The sequence below is a fragment of the Neofelis nebulosa genome, chromosome 7, assembly GCF_028018385.1.
Source record: "Neofelis nebulosa isolate mNeoNeb1 chromosome 7, mNeoNeb1.pri, whole genome shotgun sequence".
Classification (NCBI taxonomy): Eukaryota; Metazoa; Chordata; class Mammalia; order Carnivora; family Felidae; genus Neofelis; species Neofelis nebulosa.
This window is the reverse complement of record NC_080788.1, coordinates 87,620,006-87,643,922: the sequence shown is the minus strand read 5'-3', so window position 1 is coordinate 87,643,922 and position 23,917 is coordinate 87,620,006. Positions and strand designations below refer to the sequence as shown.

Here is a 23,917-nt window from a genome sequence, read left to right as displayed (position 1 = left end):
AATCCTAATCTCGTTGGTTGAAACAAATGACAAAGAGAAAAATCTTTAAAGCGCCATAGGACGTTTTTATGTAGAGAACAAAAATTAAAATGAGAGCAGGGACAAAGCAAGCCAGACAATAAAGCAACATCTTGAAAATACTGAAAAAAAAAATTATCCGAAAATACTATATCCAGCAAAAAAGCCTTTTTCCACAAAATAAAGGCACAGAAAAGAAAAGAATCCAGACATTTTCAGGCATACAAAAGCTGGAAGAATTCATCACTCACAGCCCTGCTTTACTATAAATGATAAATGCTTCAGGAAGAAGGAATATGGTGATGGGTGGAAACCTGGATCTACACAAAGAAGAGCACTGGAAATGGTAATAAATACATGGGTAAATATAAAATAGTGGTGTTCTTACTTTTAAAAATCTCCTTAAAAACTGTTATTTAAAGCCAAAAATAATAACAATGTTATTATTGTGTGCATATATAGAAGTACAACGTATGGTAACAATATCACAAAGACCAGACACAGTAACTCAACAATTTTTATCAACAGTGATGTGACACTTTAGACATGACGAGTTTATAGAATCTTTGCCCCAAAGATTTCTTACATTTTTTTATGTTTTATTTATTTTTGAGAGAGAGAGAGAGAGAGAGAGAGAGAGAGAGCGAGCGCAGGTGAGGGACAGAGAGAGGGAGGCACAGAATTCGAAGACAGGCTCACACTCTGAGCTATCAGCACGGAGCCTGATGCGGGGCTCAAACTCAACAAACCGCGAGATCATGACCAGAGCCAAAGTTGGTCGCTTAACCAACTGAGCTACCCAAGCGCCACTGTCCCCAAAATTCTTATTGGCCACCACACCCTGGTTCTCTTCTAGCCATATACTTTAAGCTTTAAATTCTAAGTTCACTGCAGGTGATAGAGTATTTGGTAGCGTATTTACATTACCTTACCTTGATTGAATGAACAGAACAGAAGCAGTATTTGTAGATTTCAGCTATTGCTTACAGCAAAATTCCACACACAAATTCCAAAGTTAGTAGAGGTGCTTTGCAGTGGACTTGAATCAGTCTACTGTTTTTTCATGAAGAGACGTGATCTCCTTTTCTAGGTTCTTTCTAACAGTATTTACCAAAAGTAATGTTTCTCTTTTTTTTTTTTTAATTTTTTTAACGTTTATTTATTTTTGAGACAGAGAGAGACACAGCATGAACGGGGGAGGGGCAGAGAGAGAGGAAGACACAGAATTGGAAGCAGGCTCCAGGCTCTGAGCCATCGGCCCAGAGCCCGACGCGGGGCTCGAACTCAGGGACCGCGAGATCGTGACCTGAGCCGAAGTCAGACGCTTAACCGACTGAGCCACCCAGGCGCCCCGTAATGTTTCTCTTTAATATTTATTGCTATGATTTTATTTCGTATGTAAATAGTTATTAAAGGTTCCTAAGGTATCTAAAAAAATTTGTTCATACCAACTCTTGTCGTTTTCTTAATTAAGTAATCTCTATGCCCAACATGGGGCTCGAGCTCATGACCAGGAGATCAACAGTCACATGCTCCACCCACTGAGCCAGCCAGGTGCCCCTCAACTTTTATCTTCATTAAACTTGTCAAACACAGTTTGATGGTGAACTTAATCTGTTTTCTTACTGTAGTATATTTTATAGGCATATCCAGTGCAGTGTCTTCAGGATTGTATCATTATAAATTTGATTAAGATCAATGTCTCAGAATTGCATTGAAATGTGTAGGATTTGCAGTAGGGGATTTTATGTGAATAAAAAGTAAATATATATTTTAGATATTTGAGTTTGTGCATTAAAATGCACCTTTATTGGGTGCCTGGGTAGCTCAGTCGGTTGAAAGTCTGACTTTGGCTAGGTCATGCTCTTGTAGTTCGTGAGTTTGAGCCCTGCATTGGGCTTTGTGCTGACAGCTCAGAGCCTGGAGCTTGCTTCGGATTCTGTATCCCCTTCTCTCTCTGCCCCTACCCCACTCACGCTCTGTCTCTTTCTCAAAAATAAATAAAACTTTTTAAAAAATTCACCTTTGTTAATAATCAGATAGTCAAGAAACTGGTGACTTCAAAAGTACCAGTGTAGGGGCGCCTGGGTGGCGCAGTCGGTTAAGCGTCCGACTTCAGCCAGGTCACGATCTCGCGGTCCGTGAGTTCGAGCCCCGCGTCAGGCTCTGGGCTGATGGCTCGGAGCCTGGAGCCTGTTTCCGATTCTGTGTCTCCCTCTCTCTCTGCCCCTCCCCCGTTCATGCTCTGTCTCTCTCTGTCCCAAAAATAAATAAAAAACATTAAAAAAAAATAATAATAAAATAAAAATTAAAAAAAAAAAAAAAGTACCAGTGTATTCCAAAACTTTTTAGATGACAATAAAATTAAAAATAAGTATATTAAAGTTTTTGCAAAGAAATATCAACAGTATAGAGTATTTTGATGATTCTCAAAAATACACATTCATCACTGTCCAATTCTATCTATGAAATCCTACATTAAAATAATAACTCTAACCTCTATAAATTAAAGTACTTAAAAAAAGAACAGAAAAGCCTTTCAATAGAGGTTATTCTAGTAAACGGATTACAGAAAGTTTGGTAACTTGAGAAACTATTCTGGAACGTATGCTACTGGTTCAAATGTGCAAGCTCCAACTTAACAAATGTTTAAAATATTTGAGTTTTTAAAACAGTGCCAAAACAAACCACATCTTTTCTAGAGATGACATATTTAGCTAAGCATGAGCAATATAAATCTTTCAACCATTCCATGTATTTGTTTAAAAGCCTCAGAAACCACGTGCATTTCTAATAAAACATGAACAAAATGCTGAAGTCACTGGAGCCTAACAGTGGACTTATAAATCAAATTTTTAAAAAGGCAAATGTATTTGTGTGTTGTCTGCGTGTATGCTCTAAGTATCCAGATATACACATGTATATAGACATGAATAAGTTAATAGATAGGTTAGTTGTAAATAACAGTTATCAATAACAAAATGATGTTTGGGAAAAATCCGGGTTCCACACAAACCTTACTTATGCGAGGAGATAAAATGTGTAAGTCATGTGTAAAATGTTTTATCATTGTAATGACTCATTAATCATGAGTATTTGAAAAGAGAAACTTCAAAAATAACCATAATCTTTAAAAATGCTACATATAAAAATGCTTTTCTATGCAACTATATCTAATATTCAAACTATAAGTTTTGAATATTCTAACATTTTTTGAAATAAATTCTGTCAGTAAATGACTGACAAGATTCTTCAGTTTATTTGAAATAAGGATAGATACAGAGGATCAGCTTTCTCATTGAAAAGGGAAAATGTTTTATTAGATATCATATTTTGAACATTTTAAATTATTTTAACATAATGGCTTATTTATAAAAGTAGAATTAAAGTTTCTCATATATTAATAATTAACTAATAACTTTGCTATAACTGCTTATCCCTTGCTTATAACCAATAACCTTGCTTATAACTTGCTTATAACCAGTTCCACTTCTAATAGTTGCTGTAGGAGACAAAGTAAGCCTTGAAGTTCAGACCACCATTCAATAAAACTACACTGTCAGGTTTTGGCATTAGGCACAAAGCAACTCAAGGTTATTTATTATTAACAATGAATTGTCACAGTATTCCCAATGAGTGTAGCCTAAGGCAAAGCATGCTGCTACTGTAACACTGTAGAGAGATAGTAAAAATGTGATGCTATTTAAACATGCAGTTCACATTATTGTACTTCACTAAAAGAAATGCATACAATCTCAATTGTTGTTGAATTCATATGTATTGGTAGAAAAGAAATGGCATAATAATAAAAATTGCAAGAGTTAAAATCTTTTTTTTCCTTACAGAAAGGTTTAGAGAACTACTGCTACATGGAGTTTAGTCCTAAGACCTCAGCTGTAAGTCCTCGCCAGTCCCTGGCAAATTCCTAGGATTCTGACTCTACTTCTTCAATTGTACAATGTAATAATAATAACAACAGCACTAAAACCATCATCATCATATTACCGAGTATTTAGAGAACCGATCTCAGAAGCTAGGTAACTCCTTCGTATGAACAAAAGTGAAGACGGTTTGAAACATTGTTGGTGGACATTTTTAAGTATAAGAAATCAATTAATGATAATATTTGGCTGAAATACTTAGCATTTGTAATTTTGTAGACAACTCATTTTCAAGGGGATGTGGTATTTTGGCGGAGGTTACCTACACTGATAATAGTAAATGTTAGAATTGTTTTATAAATTTAACTTTATACTATCAGATTCTTTCAAAGTTCTGGATATTGATTACAGGAATTGGTTGCTCTAATCTAATCATTTCAGTACACAAAGAGATGTTTGGAAGCTGTAAAATGTCTTCATGCTTACTGTGTGTTTTATAAAACCCCAAGCAAAATAATTCAGGAAAGATTTGTCTATTCTTTAGGACTAACCTGAAAATTCAGGTTTACTTGCGGTTTACTTAAAGAGGTTTCAGGAATGGACTATTTTGTGAGAAGAACTGTTCCTCTTTACTTACCTGCATGATTTGCAAGGCACTATTCCTTCACATAGGGGCTCCCACATGTTCCATGACAGCCCAGAGGGGAGACTCCATGCACGACCACATTATTTCAAATTTCTCTATTTATATAGTCACTGGCCTATGAAAGGCTATAATCTCTTTGGGACTGTAGAAGAAATCCAGTTAGCTTATTTACTAGCCCTTGTTGCTCCTTATTTTCTAATTCTAATAGTTTAAAAAAATAATTAAAAGCAGGTGACATGAGTAAATTCTAAATTTGAACTTAATGGAATGGTTCTAATGGCCAGGGAGTTTAAAAAATTCCATGAGAAGGAAATCGAGTTTGTTAACATTATGATTCTTTTGTGGCCCTATGATAAAGCTCCTTATGTTTTCCTGCAAGAGTAAAAAAAAAAAAAAAAAAAATCACATGAATAATCTCCACTGGTGTATCCAAAGCATGGTGCAATAAACTATTCTGTTCTTGTCCTGAAAATAAGCAATGGTAGAGAATCTACCTCGGTCTTAAAGCTAAATTAAAATATTGTATGGACTTGGAAAAATTTTCACTTTCCCACAAAATTCTCACGAATTCAATCTCTACTTGCCTATTTCATCCTGTTGCGGCCACAGTCATCTTCTATTGGCCTCTTATCTATTCAATCTAAAAAAAAAAGAAGGTATTTTTTTCTGTAGCCAAATACATAAATCTTGGTTTTATTCATAATTTCGTATGACTAGAAGTGATTGTTATGCTTTACTATTTCAATTTTTTAAATAAAAGGAAAAGCAGGTAATCAAGCCAAACTGCCAGTTTTCTTTTTTCCACATCCTTATATTTTTACATTACAATTTTACTGTATATCGTATCTTGGATTCCCCTCCTTCACAACAAAAATTCAAATGATAATCTAAATAAAGATAATCAAAAAGAATACTTAACGTTTTTGATGGCCTCTTGCCTTTGAGAGTCATGCTGGCACATGCTAATTTTCAAGCCAGAGGTGTCCCAGCCTATTAGACAGACTTGGCAATTTCTACAGTTTAAATAGAGTTTAGATCATTATTCAGACACAACATTAAAAACATCGACAATATGAATCCATAAGTACACATGAACAATATCCTCTTTTTTATTGAAAACAGTTTGTATTATTTGTAGTGAAACAAAAATCATTCCTTGATTAATGTAATTTTAATGTACCAAACTATTGGAGCAAATTATACATTTAATTCTTGGTATTTATATTTAATATTCTTTAATATTAACAAAGATCATGTGTATGCATTGGAGGAAGACTATACATTCTCATGTCTGGGCTGCTCTCATCAGTTAAGAAATAAACTCTATATTGAAAAATGCACGTATTTGAAGTTCTGACCTAACACAATGGATTAAGGTTTAGACAATATTTACTTTGCTGCATTTTGATTCAGAAAGGGCCGTATGTGAAGATATGACCTATAATGGCCTCTCAGTAAAAAGATTTATATCAAATAGAGTGATATAAAATAGTTACAAAATAAGCTACAACTTTATAGCTACTCATTGGTAAAAGTCTGTAGTTAATACATTTGGATAAATAAGTCAGCAGCAAAGTGGTTAAACATTTGTGATCTGATTTTATCTCAGCTTGGAATGTGGTTGGAGTGTCCCACTTCTAACAACTGTTTGCTAAGTTAAGGCTTTAGTGTTTACACAGTGTTGAATGAAGCAGCCTGGTCACCAGATGTGATTGCTTCCCCAGACTGTCGTTTTTTTTCAGTCAGATCACTGTCCTCATGGTCCCTGTTCCAACCTTCTTCCTCAGGACGTCCACCAGCCTTTCCAGCCTAGGTTGGGGGTAGGTGGGGGGAGGGGGAAAAAAAGGATACAAAAAGTACAATTATTGTCAGGAATGTTTTGGCTGAAAAAGAACAGTATTTGCCTGTGACCAAGCAGTCTTGGTAGTCGTGTTAAAGAGACAAAGCATTACTGTCAGCAAGAGACACTGGTGCAGAGTGCCACGTATCTGAGGTTAAAAAAAAACAGTAACAACACAAACTTTAACCCACATCTTCAGATTATGTCAGTTTTAGACGCTACATGAAAAAATAGAACATACTCATGTCACTACATTTACCTGCTTGCATGAAGGCTGTGAATGAATCATTTATTATGCAATGCGAAGATGGCACATTAAATGCAGAGCAGTTCCAAACTGATTTTTACCTAAGAAGTACATATTTTAATTCAGAAATACTATCAACCTCACACCTGTTACTTAGGTAAATAAGTAACACATTATTACGTTGTACAATTCATATGCATTAAATTTCTTCCTTTTTCAAAGAGTCAGCTGATGAAAATAATTAGGAATTAGGTAGCTAGCTGGAAAAAACTCATGCTTTAGTGGCATGAAAATAATTTAAGTATACACAAATGGTTTGATGCTAATAAAACCAGACTTTTGGTACTACATTTAAAAAGAAGTTTCTATTCTGAGTAATGTAAATAGGCTAGCAACGACTCTATAGTTTCTAATCAAATATATGTGATTTTTTTTAGTTGATTAAAAACTCACCACTTAAAGTCAAAAGTTTAAAAATGGTTTTTAAAAATAAGTTTAAAAATAGTTAAAAATAAGTTTGAAAATAAAGTCAAAAGTTCAAAAGTCTATTCTGTAGTGTTCTTAGGCTACTCTACGGGAGGGAGATCACATTCATGTGGATCAGTGAGATTTTGCTTGAGAAGAGATGATGGAATCAGACCATTAATTTTTCTCCTGTTATGTTTTTTTACTGAAAGCATAAAACCTCAACAAAAAATCATGTTTGATGTTACACACACAGAAATCTTCCAGTTTTCATATATACACAATCTTCTTCCTCAAAGACTGGTGAGCGACATAGTCTAGTCTGCTCCAGCTTGCCTCATTTATATGGATCCATGCATGAGGGTCCTTTGCAAATAAACATAGCACAGAGCTAGACCCTAAAGCAATGAGGGTATTCTTAGTGTCACATACTCTGGTTTACATGCAACACTGAAAGTTAGCTCAAGTTTATTGGATGATTGTGCATATATGGAGTTCTGTTAACAGAAAACAAGAATATGATGATTTATATAGGATTACATAAATTCTTTAAGACAAAGTTTCACTAACCTAATTTTGGAGAAGGGGCAAGAAAAATGTCAGGATGAAAATTTAAATGTATTGTTAAAGTATGATAGTAGGGGCGCCTGGGTGGCGCAGTCGGTTAAGCGTCCGACTTCAGCCAGGTCACGATCTCGCGGTCTGTGAGTTCGAGCCCCGCGTCAGGCTCTGGGCTGATGGCTCGGAGCCTGGAGCCTGTTTCCGATTCTGTGTCTCCCTCTCTCTCTGCCCCTCCCCCGTTCATGCTCTGTCTCTCTCTGTCCCAAAAATAAATAAAAAAAAATAAAAAAAAAAACGTGGAAAAAAAATAAAGTATGATAGTAACCTCAATTAACTTAAAAAATGACTCCAGTGGAAACATTGACAGGCCATTAATAGCATTTTTTGGCATATATTGTAAAAAAGGCAGATAATATTACTTTCATGTTGGTTAGTTATATCCTTCCCCTACCATCTGATTTACACTACCATTAAAATAACTCCTCATAATGGAAAAGTGTACTCTGTATAGTTATCATTATTACTATGAATTCAGAATCAATGGCATTCCAAATTACTGAGATGAATTTGTGTTGTGCCTCTTTTGACTTTTCCTTTGCTAATAGGCTCATCTTACTTTAGTTTCCTTTTTATAGATTAGGACATATTTCCATTTAGAACTCTTATACCTTGCTAAGGTAAGAGGTTAGGAGGAAATACTTAAATATCACATCTTGCACTGCCCTTTACTATGTTTCAACAATTACTAGATCAACCACATTCTCAGTTTATCCAGGTTGAATGATTTATGAAAATTTGATCTCAGAAATGAGAAAAATGTCAATGACTTCGTTCTGTAAAAGCGTACTGACTTCTGAAACACAATGAAGCACCTATTCCCTCTTGTAAGGAATGGAATTCACCTGCCAGACGTAGACCGTGCCAACAGGAAGGTAGCTGCATACGTCTGTCGAAGCACCTTGTGGATTCACCTGCAGGCTATTCTTTACTGTCCAAATCAACAATATCCTTTCAAAAAGTATGTAGCTTATTAAATTAGGTTCCAACTGCTTCAGATGTTACTCAACAGTAGTTTCCCAAGGGCTTCATGAAATAGGAAAAGGGTTAGAGCTAGGATTAGGAGTTCTCCATTAGGAGAACTCCATTAGGAGTTCTTCAAATATGAAGAAACTGAAGCACAGACAAGTAAACCCTTACACAAGGACTGTAGTAAAACAGTAACAAATCTGGGCCTGGTTTCCTTGTTCTTAGTTCAAAGTTACTTCCACTAGGGCTTGGTTACTAGAGAGCGACAGATTTCAGATTTAATGGATTATTTAGCTTCATGAAAAATTTTCCTTAAGTTCTTAGTTAAGTTAAATTGGGAAAGTATTTGTGGGTATATTTCACCTGCGATTTTAGTAACACATTAACAAAGTAAATCGATGACATTGCACATAATTAGGAAATAATAGTTACAAACTACTGTTTACTATACTAAATTTGAAAAATATACTTACAGATATATTTTAGACAGAAATCTTATTTTTTCAATTAACATGATTTTTATATTTTCTATGTATTTAGATAACATGTATATACTACAATGGAATACATAATTTTCCAACATAGTTATTTACCAATTTTCCTAATCAGTTTACTTTTATTTTTCACTTTTTAAAAAAATGTTTATTTATTTTTGAGAGAGAGAGAGAGGGACAGAGCACGAGTGGGGGAGGAGCAGAGAGAGAGGGAGACACAGAATCCAAAATAGGCTCCAGGCTCTGAGCTGTCAGCACAGAGCCTGACGTGGGGCTGGAAATCACAAACCGTGAGATCATGACCTGAGCCAAAACCATATGCTCAACCGACTGAGCCACCCAGACGCCTCTATTTTTCACTCTTAATGAATATTATGAGATATGTTAAACAGTAAATAATTCTTAATCAACACTGATTATGTGCTATGAATTATGAGAAGCAAATTATGCACGTATTTAATTTTCATGATAACCATAGAGTAGACATTATCATTGGTTGACAAAAACAAAACATATAGAGGGTAATTTGATGACAGCCCTATTGCTAGTGAGTTTGGAGCTAGGATGTGATGGTAAGTCTAATTACCACCCCCCTGATCTCTCTGGTATACTATACTGCTCCCAAAAGTACTACCAACTTTTAAGGCATATTTCTGAGTTTTCGTGGGCTTGAATTACTCTCACTCCCTTCTGAGTTTCAGACTCACATACCCAACTGCCTTTAAGACATCTCCTTTTGCTTTTTCTACAGGCATATGACACTTAGCATATCTAAAGCAAAATTGACTTTGCCCCCCATGCATGTTTCAGTATTTATGTTGATTAATGTCATTCATTAAGTTGAAAAAATTTAGGAAAACTTGGTACATTTTATTTATTTAGTTTTCTCATTTCAGCTTGGACCTGTGAAAACTTTGTGAAGGAACCACTAATGGTGACAGTGGGAAGCAGTGAGTGGGTTTTAACACATCGAGTAACATCATTTGCATTATGGAAAGATTATACTGGCAAAGATGTAGGAATGGGATGGAGACAGGTTAGCCTATAGGTAGGAAGTCCAGATAGCTCCTGATTAAAATAATCTTTGTGAGCACAATAACATGATGTGTTTAAGGCCATATAACTGTACACTGTAAAATGGTTAAGATGGTAAACTTTGTTATGAAGATTTACTATAATAAAAAAACAATATCCTAACGAGACTTAAAGGCTTGAACTAAAACTACAGCAGTGCAGACGGAAAGAAGGGGGCAAGTTTGAAAGATATCTAGGTATAGGATCCCAAGGACTTAGTGACTTCTGAGGGCAGGATGGGGAGAGATGGGGTGGGCAAGAAGGATGACTACTGGGTGTCTGATTTTGGTGACTAGATGGATAGTGATATACTAACCAAGACAGTGCAGAGGAAGAACAGAAGAATTTATTGGGGAGCATGTGTGTATGAAGATGAGTTCAGCTTGGTACACATGAATTTGAGGTGTTGGTGGGACATATAAGTGGGATGTTAAGTAGATACTTGGATATAAGAGTTTGTCTTAAAGAGAGAATTCTAGGTTTATGATATAGATTTCAGTTCAATCAATAAGCATTTGTTTGGTAATTCCTATGTACCAGGTGCTGTTCTAGGCATTGATTATTCAAAAAGCAGGACATGGTCCCAGCTTATAAGGAACAGTAGGGTGGGGAAATAGATCTTTATATGGATAACTTCAACAACAAGTTACTGATAAATGCTGTAATAAAAGGATACGCAGATATTAAGCAGAACCTAGTTTGGGTAGAGGAGGAGAGGAAAGGCATATAAAGTCTTCCTGGGATTTTGCCTGAGTTAAGTATTGAAGGATAAGAAGGAAATAGTCATCTTAAGAAGGGAGGGGATGGAGAGGGGCAGGATGGGCATTTCAGACAAAGGAAATAATATCTGTGAAGGCACAGAGGCATGAAAAGCATGATATGTGTCAAGTGCTATTGATAGCATTTATTTTCTCAGGATCACAAAGTTAGAGGTGGAGAATGGTAGAAAGTGAGGCTGAAGAGTTGGGTCATGACTAGGTTGCTCTAGGTTGTAACTAAAGCCACAGGAGTAGATGGAAATGCTTAGAAAGAGAAATTAAGAAGAAGAAGAGATGTGGGAATAGGATAGAAATCCAAAGAAAACAAATAAAGTAAAGAGACTGGCAAAAGAATTTGAGGATATAGGGATGTAAAAGATGGATCAAGACTAGGTGCTGTCACAGAATTCAGAGAAGAGCAGTTCAAGAAGGCAGCTATCAACAGTTTAAGTACTTAAACAATATCAAAGTGAGAAGTGCCCATGTGATTTGGCAATTGGGAAATGACCATCTTCTCAGTGCAGTTTTAATGGCATGATGGAAGTAGGAGGAAGCCTGAGAGGAATGTGAAAATTGAAGGCTAAGTACAGGCTGTTTTATAAGAGCTTGGCTAGAAAGTAAAGAGGATTATAGTTATAGGGGAATGTATGGCTGAAGAAGTTTTTTAAGAAACTGATTGCATGTGAATATATTTGTGAACTATGGGAGAGAAGACTAGAGGAAGACACAAAGGTGTAAGGCAGGAAGATGATACCTTTTTAAGTAGGGTCTAGATGATGGGATCATAAGCATGATTTACAGCATTATCTTAAAAAATATATACAATTTTTCCTCGGAGATTAAGGGGAAAGAGGTAGGAAGAATACAGCTGTGGATAATTTAGGTATGGAGGATGTTAATTGACAGAACTTATGTCCACTATAGGAGACAAAGTTCTCTGATGAAAACATAGGGTACAGAAAAAGGCTAGAGGAAAATGCTGAATGTTTAATGTGACAAGGAAGGGAGGTGCCTTGGAATATGCAAAAGAAATATTAGGTGAGATTGATGATCCAGCTATAGCTAGAGACTGCAAATTTGTAGAGATACTGATCATCATAGTAGTATGACTTCTAGTTTTCACATCAGGTCTATCCTTTGGGGATAGATATGGGGAGGGAAAATAATAAAAGTAATTGAGAGTTTATGACTTATAGTGTAAGACAAAGGTACAAGAAGACTGTGTCCTTGAGAAAAAGTGATTAAACCTAGAATTCAGATTGGGTAGGGAAGAAAGCAAGTCTAAAAGGGCTGTCAGTTCAGAAAAAGAATGAAAGGAGCAAGAGACTGGATGTCTTAATTTGTGGTGAAGCTAAAAAGCAAGAGTAGTTGGGAGTAAGGCTGTGGTTATTGTTGGAGAGGCAAGTGTGATCTTAGGATTTCATAGTTAGAAAAGTTCTGCCAACATCTATTGTAGTTGAAGTGGATAAGAGGTAAAAGTCATTAGCATTCAAGGGACAAAGGAACAGACACATTACTGACATTGACACTGAAGTTTCTTAGTATGAATGCAGAAGTTGGGGTAGATAGAAAGGAAGACATTGAATCAGATGCCTGAAATACATTTAAAGGAAATGGGACTGATCAGGAGATCAGTAGATACCACTGAAAAGATGAGACAGAGAGTGAGAAAGCTGGATGGTGTAAATCTCAAAGGAGCGAGTGTTTTTACATTGATGTAGAAGGTATGAAAGAAGCAAAGGGGAACGAGAAGAACTCTCCTTCCTGGTATATGGGTACAGGAAAAAGGCTGCTGTCCTAGTATATGGGTATGGGGAAGAGACTGGGCTGCTAGAAAACAAGTGTCCTTGGTAAGTTTGTTTCAGGTAGAATGTGTGTGTGAAACATTCAGCGTAGAAGTTGTGGATAGATGCAAGGTAGTAGCAATGGAAAGAAGGTGCCACAAAGCAGACTGAAAAGAGCTGAGATCAGAGGAATAAAGAGAAGGAGAGAAAGATGGGGAAGGAGGAAGCACAGAGCTGTATGAAAGTGAATAGCCAATGGATTAGCCAATAAATAGAGTGCACCCATTCTCCCATGCATAAATTGTAATCAATGTGGTAAGAAGTTCTTGCTCCATTTTAGCCACAAAATGTAACTGAAAAGATACACAGATGCCTATAAAAATGGGCACATCCACATATACTTGTGAATAAATAGAGACATGGCCATATAAATATGAACACACATATATGCTCACAAAAAGAACACATAAGAAATAAGTAAATACCACATGAGGAAAGAATGAAGCTGAGAAAAGAAGAAAGACTATTTACATCTGAAACAAAATGAAGAAAGAGTTTGTAAGTGAAAAAGTGAGTGTAGGAGTAGATGGGAGAGTGGGTTGAAAAGTCATGGTGAAGAAGGTGGAAACAAGAATTGGTAGAAAGTGAAAAGAATGGGGAACCAAATAATAATTACATGGCCAAAAATTATTCCTTGTATTATTATTATTTTTTTGAGAGAGTGCAAGCAGGGGAGGGGCAGAGAGAGAGGGAGAAAGAGAACCCTAAGCAGGCTCCACGCCCAGCACAGAGCCCCACACAGGGCTCCAACCCACAACAGTGAGACCATGATTTGAGCTGAAATCAAGAGTCAGATCCTCAGCCAAGTGAACTATCCAGGCGCCCCTATTCCTTATTTCAACATACCTCCTTGGATCTCCCACTCATCCCCGTAGACATACCTTTTAAATCATTACCTTACTTGATTTCTCATATAAGGTGTTATCAAAATGTTAAGAAAGCAGTCTTTACTGGTTTTTATTGTTTACACTTCCAGTCTTCAAATGGCTGGTACATTCAAGTTAGTAGACTGCTCACCATTACTGGTACTCTTTGCGGATATTCTCTGTATGTCTAGTGTCTTTAAAAATATTGGCCCCTGGGGCGCCTGGGTGGCGCAGTCGGTTAAGCGTCCGACTTCAGCCAGGTCACGATCTCGCGGTCCGTGAGTTTGAGCCCCGCGTCAGGCTCTGGGCTGATGGCTCGGAGCCTGGAGCCTGTTTCCGATTCTGTGTCTCCCTCTCTCTCTGCCCCTCCCCCGTTCATGCTCTGTCTCTCTCTGTCCCAAAAATAAATAAAAAATGTTGAAAAAAAAAAAAAAAAAAAAAAAGAATATTAAAAAAAAAAAAAATATTGGCCCCTATATAATAGTCCAGTTTAATCATTATAAAGAAACATGGGCCTGATACCTTCGTTGATTTAGACTTTTACTTCTCTTTCAATGCTGCCATGTTTCACTACTGACTTAACCTTAAAACGCTAGCTTGCTTTGACTATCAGGCCAAGCCAAGTCTGTTCTATTTCATATATGATTAATATTTCTTTTCCATTTATTGCTGCACAATGAACCACCCGAAACGTAGTGGCTTAAAAAGGCAGCTATTTACTCACGTCCATTCTGGCTTGGAGCAGTCAGGCGGTTCTGCTAGCCTTGCCCGTGTTCACTCATTCAGCTGCAGTCAGTTGGGGTGGGGTGGTCATGTGCCTGACAGGTATGCTGACTTCTGCTGGGACTCTTTCTTTCTGTGGTATCTCATTCTCAACCAGATGAGCCCAGACTTATTTACCCGGTGAACACATCAGCAAGAGGGTAATACTGAACTCAGGAAGGTCTCTTGAGGCCTTGCTTAAAAGTTGTAGAACATCACTTGGTTAAAGGGAGTCACAGGATAGCCCAGATTCAAAGGGCAGGGAAATAAATTCCACATTTTGACAGGCACAGTTGCAGAAAAAAAATCATGGCCATTTTTATTCCATAATATTGATATTAAAAGCAAGATTTTACCTTTATCTATGCTAGATTTCAGTTTGGTAAATTTGGCCCATTTTTCCAGCAAATTAGTATCTTTTGGCATCTAGAGTTTATCACTTCTTGTAGTTATGATAAACTTACCTTGTATGTTTTTAACTTAGGTAATCGAAATATGTTGAACAAAAAAAGTACTGAGAAAAACTCTTACAGACAACCCTACAGGGTCATAATATGTATTCCTATTCAATTAGCTATGAATTACCAGAACTGTGCAATCCCTTCTTGATCTTGTCCACAAAGGTATTTTGAGATAGTCTGCCAAATGACTGTTAAAATCAAGATATATTAGAGTTCTTCCTCCTTACCTACCAGTTATAGAGGTTAATTTCTGAGTTGCAGCTAGACTTGCAAGACCAAGTATGGGTAACTGGGAACAGCCTGGCTGCCAGAGATAATCAGTCCTTAGTGGCTACATCAGTGAGTAGGTCTGCAACTAACATAACTGGACTGGCTGTAGGGTGCCATCCAAAAGCACTCAACTATTTCAATTAGAGTACCTAAAGAGCTTAATTTGGGCTTTTACAAATATCCAGGTAGGTCTAATCTGATCGTCTGTGGCATGGAAACAAGAGTTTCTGGGCTGTGATGGTATTTGGTAAATATGATGAATTTGTAGACCATTGCTTGCTTAAGTTGATATCATGCCTGGTATGGTTCACAGCACATAGCATTTACTCTATTTTTAAATTTAATTTTAAGGGTTGGTCTACCTGTGTTTCAACATTCAAGATATATTTACTGAAACGCTTCACTGGAAAGTCCACGAGTCATTCTTTATTAAAAGCAAATAATAAATTCCAAAATATTACCAACTTAACAATACTATGATGGTATTATGCATTTTGCCTTACCGAAAAAGATATCATTTTTTAAATGGATATGGACTTACAAATGTATCTTGTTTTTTTAATAAAATTTAAAGCCTAATACATTTTTATATTCTTGTTAGCAAACTCAGTGTTAATAATAAATTGTGGCTAATCTGGAAATGGGCATAATTTACTTATCTGGAACAGGACATTGTAATATTAATAGCAAAAATAAGATTTCCAATGTAATTATACTAGAGATAATGAGGAAAAAATTGATACTGGCAAGAATACAGAAAGTCAATCACCAGGCCAATTTACTGAAGGAAAGAAGATATAGGACAGTTGTTTACTATATAAATCCATAAAAAATATTTTGAAAAGAACTTCACAAATATTTCATTATAAGTAGATAATAAACAGGAATTCTAGATGAGCACCACTTTTAAGATTTTTATAATAAAGCAGATTTAAAAGGTATTTGTTAATTTCTTAGAAAAATATTACCAAAGCAAATGTCTAGGGAAACTTTTAAAAAGTCTTGATAAAGGACTGTGTTACAAATCTTAGCCTGGTTAACATGTCAGTGGTAAATTTACATGGATATAATAATTAGTATCAAGCATTTGTCTCCAGTTAATCCTTGTAAAATATTTGAGATTATGTAGATACCAAAGAGTGCATTTAAAAAGGCCCTCTTACTACCTCCTTGGTTTGCTGTGTTGAGGTCTCTCCAATACTTTATGATTGCCATGAGATTTAAGAATTCCCACAAGTACTGAAATGTTGGTAAACCTACAGTCTTCATAGGCTGAAGCAAAGCACATGCCTAGGTTTTGTTTAGATACATTCAGTTGAAAAGGCTGCATTCAGCAAAAGTGGTGCATTCTCAGCTCTAGTTTTGACCTAAAAATAACTTTCAAATCAGTAATGTAAATTAAGTATACATAGTTTTCACAACCTCTACTATCCCAAACACAAGATGATACTCAGGAAATAAAAGTTTACAAGGGTACCTGGGTAGCTCAGTTGGTGGGGTGTCCGACTTTGGCTCAGGTCATGATCTCATGGTTTGTGGCTTTGAGCCCCACGTTGGGCTCTGTGCTGACAGCTCGGAGCCTGGAGCCTGCTTTAGATTCTTTGTCTTCCTCTCTCTCTGTCCCTCCCCCGCTCACGCTGTCTCCCTCTCTCTCTCAAAAATGAATAAATATTAAAAAAATTTTTTTTTAAGTTTACAAAATTATTATGGTTTTCATAATGATTTTGGGTCATGCCTTCCCTACACCTCTTACAAAGTAGTCCAAGTAACCTTTGTTCTGTTTGGGCCAATCATGGGGCAGCACTGTGAGAGTGGTCAAGTTTGTCTTTATTTCTCAAAGAGCCTAAAATAATTTGGTAGTGATAACTGCTGAAACAGAATTCCACCAGTAATAAAGACATCTAGAGAGAGAGAAAACCACAACCAAAAAACCAAAAGTTAAAACCGATGCTGTGCAGAAGTTGATCCAATGGTACTTCTCTTGCTTCCCATTAAGAGTCTAATCCTCTCGCATTCTCCTCCCTTTGATTCTTAACACTGGCTTAAAAAAAATGTTTTCTGAGAACAATGTTATATGATTGATAAAAAGGCTACTAAGAGTTTCTGCATTCTATTATGAAACAAAGCATAACCTAAATCTGTTTATTTCTGATACTGAAATTTTAAATATCAATTGATAGGTATGAAGATAGATATATCTTGCGGATTGCATTATCTCTTAAATGAAACCAGGAATGTGACTATCATCTCTGTCTGCATATAAAATTGTCCCTATTTGTTGTCAACTCATATTTTTGGCTGCATCTACACTATTAAAAGAAAAAATAAGAAAAACAACAAATTGGGTACATACAGTCAACAATATTTAGTTTTAATGCATCATGACTAACCATTTACTAATTAGCTTGTTGATTTCTAGCATAAATTTCATGTCAAATCCAATTCAATCATTTCCCCAAAACCATTTTGCTGTATAAAAAAATATTTCAAGTAACTATAATAAAGGGTAAAATAATATGGATAGATTAATTTAGCTCCTCTGATGTCATTATATGAAGCATTATCACTTAGAAGATATCATTATCTTTAAAGAATTATCATTCCTTCAGAAATTAAGCAGTAAACTTGGATTTATCTCTGAGATTAAATAGAACTTAAAAAAATCCTAGTACATGCACACTCAACTCTGCTTAGATTAGATACACACATTCCTTATTCAATGTGTAGACAAGCACTGAAAACTTAACTCTATTTTATTTTTTTAAGCGTATTTATTTTGAGAGAGAGAGTGAGCGAGGTGTGTGTGTGTGTGTGTGTGTGTGTGTGAGTGTGGGGGAGGGAGAAGAGAGAGAGAGAGACAGAGAGAGAGATAGAGAGAGAATCCTGAGCAGGCTCCATACTGCCAGTACAGAGCCTGATGCGGGGCTTGAACCCAGGAACTGTGAGATCATGACCGAGCCAAGATCAAGAGTCAGATGCTCAACAGACTGAGCCACCCAGGAGCCAACTTGCCTTTATTTTAAATGTAGACCAACATTTGCCATCTTCCATGTAACGTTGAAAAATCAGGCTTGTCAATCAATCATAATGTCATTAGTATCAATTTACGTGACTAGTAAAAATAAAAGTTAAACATTTAATAATCAAAATTTAATGTAAAACTTGGCATTCTTTACATTTATTTCATCTCATTTTACAATTAGAACATGGAAAAAGAGTAAAGCTATATTTCCTTTGTTACTGTATCTCTAAGGTAATTTTATTTCAAGTTTTGGATTTTAAAATAACTTTGGTATCATTTTACCCAGAGATTAAGATTTTGTAAATCTTCGTAAATGTTTTTTGTAAATGTTAGCAAATTAGATGTCTACATAGTCTGGTGGATTCCAATTAGTCTATGGCAGCACTAGAAAAGGACTTATAGAAGATTATAATAGAGTTATTTTGCTTAAGTCCCTAATTTAACATCAGAAAGTGATTGAGATAATAGGATGAATTAAGATCAAGTGACAATTTTATTGGACTCTCACTTTGTCTATGAAAGGATATTCAAATCATATGTAAGTTTCCCAAGAAAACTCAACACCAGTAAAAGGCCCATGAAGCTCCATGAGAGCAAGTACAATGTGTATTTTGTTCATAAAGTAACTGGTACTTGGTAACTAGCATAACAGGCTCTCAAACATCAACAGGATATTATTTGGTTGTTTCTGAATAGATATTATACACACATGCACACACACACACAGGGAATAAAGAGTAAAGGAATTTCATTTGCATTCTCGATTCTAAAAAATAGATTTAAATTTTGATGATGACCCTTAAAAGGAGGTTTCAAAAATAAAGAAAGCAAGTTACTCCATGTGAAGATCTGTAGTAGTTTGTTTACTTATATATTTAAATAATTTTTTTTTAACATTTATTTATTTCTGAGAGACAGAGCATGAGCGGGGGAGGGGCAGAGAGAGGGGGAGACACAGAATCCAAAGCAGGCTCCAGGCTCTGAGCTGTCAGCACAGACCCCAGCGCGGGGCTCAAACTCATGAGCAGTGAGATCATGACCTGAGCTAAAGTCGGACACTTAACTGACTGAGCCACCCAGGCGCCCCTGAAGTAAATAGTTTATTTAGTCAAGGGCCCTTCCAGAAGAAGATTATATAATAAGCAGTTATCTGAATAGATTCTTGTCATTTTGTTATTTTTTTTAGTTTATTTATTTATTTTTAGAGAGAGAGAGAGAGCAAGCGTATGAGAGTGCCAGTGAGGCAGGGACAGAGAGACAAAGAGAAAGAGAATCCCAAGCAGGCTCGGCATTCAGTGCAGAGGCCCACACAGGGCTCGATCCCTCGACCTTGAGATCATGACCTAGGCTAAGCTGGTATCAAGAATTGGTTGCTCAACTGAGTTACCCATGCACCCCAAGATTCCTCTCTTTTAAATGGAGGGAGTTTGGGAGCTTGGTGGGAAAGATCTTAAATGAAACTTCACCCTAAGTGAGAACTAAGTTAAGGTTATCCTTTTTGCTTCAGGAGGGATTTAGTTAATGTGATAACATTAATGAATTACTGATTCTGAAAATTTGTCTCTTCTTTTTGATTTCATAACTTGCAAGGAGAAAAAAATGAAGCACACAAAGGAATGAAGTTGCCATGGATGTGGATTACTGATAAGGAGGCACATGACAAAATATGGGAAAGACATTTAAATTATTTCATTTAAAACTCTTGATTTCTAAGAACTGAACCAGGGTATGATACTGGTATATTCAAAAAGGATGCAGATTTGTGGGAAGATTCCTCCTCCTTTTCTTATTCTGGTTTTTGTGTTCTGCCCCTGCTTCCCAGCTTTTAGGACAATCCATATGAACACTTGCTTAAATTACATCTGAAAGCATATAGAAATCCTTTATTTCTTTTAGACTAAAATGGATTCTTTGTTGGTTGTATCACTGTCCTATTTAACATATTAGTTTCAGTATTTTCAGAGTGTCTTTTGTTGAAAATTAAGACTAATAAGTCATTGCTTTCTAAGTGTTTTTGAAACTGTTCAATTATATTGTCAAAGTTTTTTTTCCTATGGCGAACTGATCCTTGGTTTCAAGATAAGGATATAGTAAATAGAAGTTTGAAGTTTAATCGCATTCATGATATTATGAAACTGCTAGGTAGTCACTGCTTATTTCTGGCAGTTTAAAACTATATGTTATCGGACTCAGATATTGTATATGGAGTCCTAAATTCTTTATATAAATAAAAGAAATTAATCTTTCTAAAACATAAATATTTAGCAAAGTAATATAGCCATGAAAAGGCAGAGTTTTTTGAAAAGTTTGACACATAATAGTCATAGAACATACATTATTATTATTTTTTTAAATTTTTAAATGTTTATTTATTTTTGAGAGCGAGATAGAGTGCAAACGGGGAGGGGCAGAGAGAGGAGACATAGAATCCAAAGCAGGTTCTAGGCTCTGAGCTATCAGTTGGATCTGGGACTTGAACTCATGAACTCATGAACCACGAGATAATGACCTGAGCTACTGAACTACCCAGGCGCCCGTAGAACATACATTATTTAATTAAAATTGCCATTAAACAACATATAAAAGGGAAGATGCTATAAAGATTAATACTACATATGTAAAAGAAGTTTGTATTTTCATCTCAAAAACAGTGTCTATTCCAAATATATATATATAGAGAGAGATAGATATCTATATATTTATATATCTATGTCTATAGATATATATATTCTTTATAGATAAAGAATTCTGGAGGCATAGAAAGATGAGCATTTCTGACTGAGTTTCATTTCTTTCTGATTTTTATTATGCCACTTGTAAATGTAATTTCCATTCTTTAATATCCATTCACTTCACAGTTAATACTTTTCAAGCACCATAAAAGACTTGAAATTAAATCACATACATCTTTCTTATATGTGTTAAAGTGTTAGTATTAGGGATTAATGGGCTTTATTCTCAGTATCTAGATTATTCATTGGTAGTATGTTAGTGACATAGGGACACAGCTGACAGGACATTAGCAAACTGCTTCAGGGACCGAGTTACAAAGGTCTTAAATGTGAATTATACTTATGTTCTAATTTATTTAGAGTGAGTAATCACCAAGATAGATTTTTCATATGATTTCCTTTAGATTTACAGTATTTGCACTGTTAACAATACATAGATTTTTGTATTCTAGAAACTACCATACATTTGGCAGCAAAGATAATAAATAAGGACTTATAATTATGATTAACTAAGTACCCGAGAGCCACTTGTAAAGCCAATGAAAACTATTCTTCTATCTTAATTGGAGAGCAATTCTCATCTGACTGTGAAGAAAAGAGCCTCAAACCTGCTTTCTGATAAAATCCTAAAGGTTTTTCAGATATTCTATAAGGCATGATACATGAATTATAATTTGTTATTTTTCCTCAGTTTAGTTTAGGTTTGGACAATATGGTAGTGTTTACATCTTCTGGTATGTATTTTGTTACCTAAATTTGGTAGAAATATTTCTTTGAATAAATAACCTAGATGATAGGAATGAATTACTGCTGTAAATCTTGGCTAATAGCTATCCTCATCATGTGCCTTTTTAAATAAAATAATTCTAAAAATTCTTTCTATATGCTGCTCTCAGCTGCTTATATCTGGACTTTTAAGTATTCACCCACCAGCCTGCTTCAGATAATTCAGATATCACCAATGATATCACCTCAGGAAATAATCTGCTGTTTGCCCAGTAGAGGAGTTACCTATTGCCTTTTGAAGAATGACGCCTCAAACCACAGCCTTGACATTTGGCCTCTCTTTGAATGGCTTGAGATACAGCTCTTCAGAATAATCTTTATCATTCAGAATAACTTTGGACATTCTGACTTTTAGCACTAAACTCCACAGAAAGAGTTTAATTACCTGGGAAATAGAGTTATATAATCTAAATAGCTATCATTCCAAAGACATTCTCATGGGTATTTCTATTATTCCTTGAGAAGAATCCTTAGAAGCCTTCCCTTCTTTTGCTCTTCAGTTTCTGGAAGCCAATTTTGATGAGTTTTATATCTGCCATCTGACAGTAGTGTTCTCAAACTCAACTTAATATTTTTTCTCATAAGTTTATAAGTTAGGGTTATACAAAAAGAAAATGAAATTAGTTCTTAGCATTGAACTAAAAGACATCCTATTGATGGCACTGTGTTGTTCCTATCTCTTAGGCAGAAAATCTTAAAATACCGACTACTTCTTTACCCTTCACATCTCTTTAGTCACCAGATCACAGTTTTTCTCTATAGTGTTTCTGATATGAATGAATCCTTTTCTCCCATTCTCATTGCTACCAGCCTATAACAGCACATCAGTTGTCTGTTATTATATTATTACCGTTGCTCCTTAGCTGGTACTCTGACTTCTAAAACCATACTGCTTCAATTAATCTTCCCCAGTGCTAAGTGAGCCTGATATTCCTAAAATGCTATTTCTTTCAAGTGACCTTTGCTGCTTTCAAAACTCCACGTTAGTTTCTTATTCCCTAACCCCTGAAATCTGCCTTTGCATAGTAATTCAACTCACCTCGCCTATCCGATATAATCCCACAGGATGGGGCATTCCTGCCAGGCTGACTTCTAAACTATCTCCTCTTATATAATACATTCACAGGTGTACCTTTGCTTCATTTGTGCTGTTTCTCCTCTTCTACACTCTCTTTCTTCTCCACTTATTCATACGTCACCCATTCTAGAGGCCAAGTTCAATTTCCTGGAGGCCTTCCCTCTCCCTGTACTACCTGCCCTGAACAATTAATAGGTTATTTAGTTCCATTCTATACTATAAAATAATTTAAAAAAACAAGGCAATATATACATATATATATTTTTAAATATATTACTAGCATTATATACAGATACAAGATGTCATATACTCTTGAACCCAACAATTCCGCTTCCAGGAATTTGTGCCTAAAGTTTTTAGCTAGAAGTGTGTTCACTGCAACAGTATTCGGAAACAAGCAAACAACAATGCCCTAAACTTCTTATGGGCAAGAGCCTTATGGCATACTGTTTATTTATTCCATCAAATTTAAAAGAGTGCTAAGTACATGATACACTGGTGTGTGTGTGTGTGTGTGTGAGTTTTTACAGTCTTTCTCTGTATCTTGTAATAAAAGTAACAAATGAAAATAAAATCCAAATTTGTCCCCCCCCCCATTTATACCTAAGATCCCGTATCTTTTCAAGAAGAGAGAATATATCTTTAATTCCAGGTACTATGTAGTCAGACCATGAAATTTTTCTATTTGTGCTTACAATGAAATAAATGGAGAGGTGAAAAGGTATTGCCAGCTGTAAAGCAACAGTTGAAAAGAGTTCATCTTACTCATAATTGTTACCTTTTTGCCAAAAAATTTTCATAGGCAGCGTGCTTCTAATGCTATATACATACACCCAAAGTCTTAAATCATTTATATTAACCTGTCACAAGTGCTGGTCCACTATTTTGACATGCTTACTGAGAACAGTAGATGACTTACAATCCTCAAAACAAGCTATTAACTCCTGTCTAAACTTTCTCAATCTGAACTACTGTAAGGCAGCTCTTTGATGGGACACACACTCTGCCTTTTATGGCTTCACATCATTCTGCTCTATTATGTGCCAGTGTCTTTGACAGCTATGAAAAAAGCCGTTATTAAAAAAG

General features: G+C 35.7%; 1 protein-coding gene across 4 annotated transcripts in view; it reads right to left on the bottom strand.

Moving 5' to 3' along the window:
- Positions 1-5,638: 5,638 nt before the first annotated feature.
- MIPOL1 (mirror-image polydactyly 1) overlaps positions 5,639-23,917 on the bottom strand; it is a 316,534-nt gene continuing 298,255 nt past the window's right edge. For all 4 annotated transcript variants that reach the window (XM_058738871.1, XM_058738870.1, XM_058738872.1 and 1 more), the window contains one exon: positions 5,639-6,354. In XM_058738871.1, the coding sequence (XP_058594854.1) occupies positions 6,288-6,354 (67 nt within the window). In that variant the 3' untranslated portion in view covers positions 5,639-6,287. The remainder of the gene's footprint in view (positions 6,355-23,917) is intronic.